This window comes from Alligator sinensis, unplaced genomic scaffold (genome assembly GCF_000455745.1).
Source record: "Alligator sinensis unplaced genomic scaffold, ASM45574v1 scaffold427_1, whole genome shotgun sequence".
Classification (NCBI taxonomy): Eukaryota; Metazoa; Chordata; order Crocodylia; family Alligatoridae; genus Alligator; species Alligator sinensis.
The window spans coordinates 2,616-6,662 of NW_005843089.1; the positions used below are offsets into that span (position 1 = coordinate 2,616).

At 40.6% G+C, this 4,047-nt stretch overlaps 1 protein-coding gene across 1 annotated transcript in view; it reads right to left on the bottom strand.

Moving 5' to 3' along the window:
- The window catches only part of LOC106723071 (putative olfactory receptor 13C6), a gene marked incomplete at its 3' end in the record, with an annotated part of 3,554 nt that extends 1,693 nt beyond the window's left edge, over positions 1–1,861 (bottom strand). Inside the window, exon 1 of the mRNA XM_014526562.2 lies at positions 1,801–1,861. Within this exon, the coding sequence (XP_014382048.1) occupies positions 1,801–1,811 (11 nt within the window). The remainder of the gene's footprint in view (positions 1–1,800) is intronic.
- Between the last annotated feature and the right edge of the window lie 2,186 nt (positions 1,862–4,047).

Below are 4,047 nucleotides of genomic sequence, written 5' to 3' on the forward strand. Positions count from 1 at the left end.
GAGGGAGCTCTCGGCCCCCACTCCATGATCATGTAGCAGGGGCTGGGAGCTCCCTGCTGCCAGGGCAGAGACATTATCCCTGCCCAGGCTCCACCACTGGGGCCTGCCTTGGCAGCAGGGAGCAGTAATCTCCCATCCCCTGCTGCCCGGCTGACTGAGAGCAAATTTACTCCCGGTCATCCGTCTACATGCGACTTACCATGCAGTAACTACTCATCAGTTAATTTTCTACTTATCCCTGCCCAGGCTCCACCACTGGGGCCTGCCTTGGCAGCAGGGAGCAGTAATCTCCCATCCCCTGCTGCCCGGCTGACTGAGAGCAAATTTACTCCCGGTCATCCGTCTACATGCGACTTACCATGCAGTAACTACTCATCAGTTAATTTTCTACTTGCATTTGCAGGTAGCAAATTAACTGCTGAGTAGAGCAAATTACTACGCAGTAGGGGTCTGCATGTGTAGACAGTGATGCTCACTGCACAGTAATTTGCTCCATTGTGCAGTAAAGCATCTTGTGTAGATGCACCCAATCTATTGCATACAAAATCCTTGTCTAGCCTGTTCCTAAAACTACACAACTGAGATTACTATGACTTGTATAATATCTCAATATTGTAGTATCTGTTGTTATTGTTACTCATATCAAATCTTAATTAAAATAGCATATTATTTTAGACAAAATATCTGTGGCATTTAAATTGCCTTCAAGTGACCTATAGATTGTAAGTGCAACGAATAATGGCAAGTTCCTACATTTCATTTTATTTAGCTTTCTTTCAACCTTTAGGATGGCATACTAGTTGCTAGTTAGCTATGCAGAAATTTAAGGATAAAAAACTACTAAATCCATCCACAATGTGTGTCACCCAACACATTAGGACCTTGCTTATCCTGATGTCAGTAGAGGCTTTTAATTCTGTGGAAGCAAGAAAAAGCAAGCATTGGAAAACCCTTGAGAGAAAGAAGTTTTCCTTTTAAGCAGTTCCCACTCACTAAACCCTTGTGTTTACTGACAAAAGCTAGATATAGAGCATGCATCTTATAGACTAATTAAATCTACATACATTTTTGTGAGCCTGAGCTCCCTTGAGGTCAGATCTTTACTTGGTGCTAATCAGCCATAGAGGTATGGTAGAAACTCAACCAGAACTGTAGAGGTGACCTTGGCTTTCCTGGATGCAATGGACTACAGTCCCAGAGAGTGTCATTGGGATGCTTCATGATAAGCTGATGCTCCATGACAGATATGAAAATCACAGTATTTTTGGTCTCTCAGTGTATCCAGTTTTTAGCCAACCCAAGTAATTTTTCTACACTATATAGAATGAGGCATATGATATAGGATATTCCTGATTGCAACCCAAAACACCAGAGCAACAGCAGTGCTGCTTAACGAGCTGACTCGTAAGACATTTCTCCAGCAAATGTCTTGAATACAGGAAAGACAGATGATATAGAATCAGCAAGAGGATGGTTGTGGAATAATTGTTTTTGTATAACTATGCTTCCTTGTGTTCTGCTAAATGGGCAAATATGGATGAAGTAGACCAGTCACAAATATCACGTAAAGATGTTTGATACTTTCCATCACTGCCTTAACCAGCTCTTTCACATCCTTTTCCACTTTCTCTCTCACTCTTGCAACCGAATTACAGATGAGCAAATGGACAAAGCAGTATCTCCTAACAACAACGGTGATAAGACCTCATTCAAATGTAAATGCTTAGTGTGTGAAACTTCAGTATTATTAAAGATGAATCATTCAATTAATTAATCACACGTATAAATAAAAATACTCACTTCTTGATCATCCCCCAGAAGTACAGTGAGCTCCAAGTTTACGCTCCTTCCAAGATACCAGCATTCCAATTCAGTGATCAATTTAAAAAAAAAAAAAATCACAACATATTTATGGGCTTTTGCTGAGAAAACTTGCTGGATTAAAAAAAATAAAAAAATCTGTATCAATTCTACCTTCATTAACTAAGAAATTAATTCAAAGGCAGGCAAGAACAGGAGAAAAGGTGAGAGGATACTTTTTTTTCCCCCCCCCCAAAGAATATGAAACAATTTTAGATTACTAGTTTGTTTAACTTCTGTACCTTCATTGGAAGTGACTGCCTGTAGCTAAGATGAAAAACCATCTTATATATTCTGCAGACTTATAATAGCACAGTGCTTTCTAGCTAAGGAAAGAGAAAGTCTGTTAAAAAAAATAACCATGTGTGTTCCTACAGGGAATTATGAAATCACCTACTGCCTCGAAGTAGACAGTGGGGCTGACTCTCCTACTCATTCAAGTGTCAACCAGGAGCAAGATCCCTGGGAGTCAAAGGAGCTGCTTCTTATCTTACTCAAATGGAAAGCAACAATTCTGACTCTCTCTCCTCTTGCTGCCAATCAGGGTTAAACACACTGGGGTTCTTGCAATGACCACCATAGTTTCTACCTAGGGAGATCAGAGCCCTTTTTCAAGAAAGGGTAAATGTTTTTCTTAGATCTAACCACAGACTGGGATTTTCATCTCCTGGGGAAATGTCAACAGTCTCAGAACTGGTTACATCAGAAATCTTTCTGAGAAAGACACGTTTTATTATTTTGAATTTTTTTTGGCTGCAAATTAGAATGATTATTTTTTCTTATTGCCTAGAAAAAAAAAAAAAGATGTCAATCAAAGGATTATGTTCTTGTGTTGTCAAATGTTTCATTCTCATTTTAGCTTGCTAAGAAGAATTTTTCCAACTATTTGAGTTGGTTTAATAAAAGATATCGGATTTACCCAAAGAACCCTGTTCCGTTTGCTCGTGTCCGTAGACCAACCTGGCTACAACCTATAGCCCTCATTCTCATTTTGACATTTGAATACATTTAAATATGAAAAGGGGGACAATCTGCAACGAGTCACTGGAAATGTTTCTACTGATTAATTGTCGTTTGGATAACATCTAAACATTTTTTGACTTCCTAACCAACAAATTACTTTAATAGAATATTTCACATAAAGACATATACCTTGTCTTAACAAACTGGCTTTAACCACCACCCCACCTCCGCCCCCAAATAAGTATAAAAGAAAACATATTTAAAGATAAATTTATTCATGATAAATCCTGATCCATTATGTTCCAATATTGTAAGAAGGGTGTATGTTGATATCCTCATAAGGCTTTGCTTTCATTTTTCTCTTAAATCATTCAAAAGCTCTGAAGATATTTGGCAATGGACAGTTGATGATGGTTTTTGCTTCAGCCAGAACACTGGCATGTATTCTTTTGTCCTTCCAATTTACATGGAAAATATTTCAAGGACATTACTATTTGTAATGTTCCAAAGCTTTCAGGTGTTTCTGATATGATGTCCAAGTTTCATACGTATACAACAGGGTGGGAATGACAACAGCCTGGTAGGTAAGGACCCAAAACAAACTTCCCGTGTCATGATCATCAAATACAAAAATTACCAGTACTGCCTTTGGCACCTGTGAAATCATGTATCTGGTGTTCAGGGAGTCTATGCATACATTGGGAAAGATGGTAGGGGAAGTGCTCATCAATCTCTAAAGACTGCCCTCTAATTTTAATGTGTGGAGGAGAAGCTGGTTGGTTTAGGGTGGCTTGGTAAAGGAACTTGGTTTTCATGAAGGTGACAGTGGGTGCCTATTAGGTGTGTGTGAAGCGGCTAGTATTCACTTCAAATTTGGATTTGGCTGATTCGGGGGGCAGTGATTCGATTTGGTGATTTGAATCACTGTCCAAAATCGACTTGGCCGAATCTCCGAAACAGCCAGGCCCATCCCCTGCCTGATCTCCCAGCCCAGCAATGGCTGCCCCGCCTGGCCCAGCTCCTGGCACTTTGGAAAAAATGGCCCAGACTCATCAGGCACTGCCGGGCAAGGGGGGTGATCTCTGCTGCCCTCCACTGCCCCGCACTGCATGGGGGGGGCTCTACACAAGCCCCCCAACTCCCCCATCCCAGTCCCCACCCTATGGCTGCCCTGCCCACCGTGACTCCAGCCATTTAAGAAAAAAAAAAAAAAACCACAAAAAA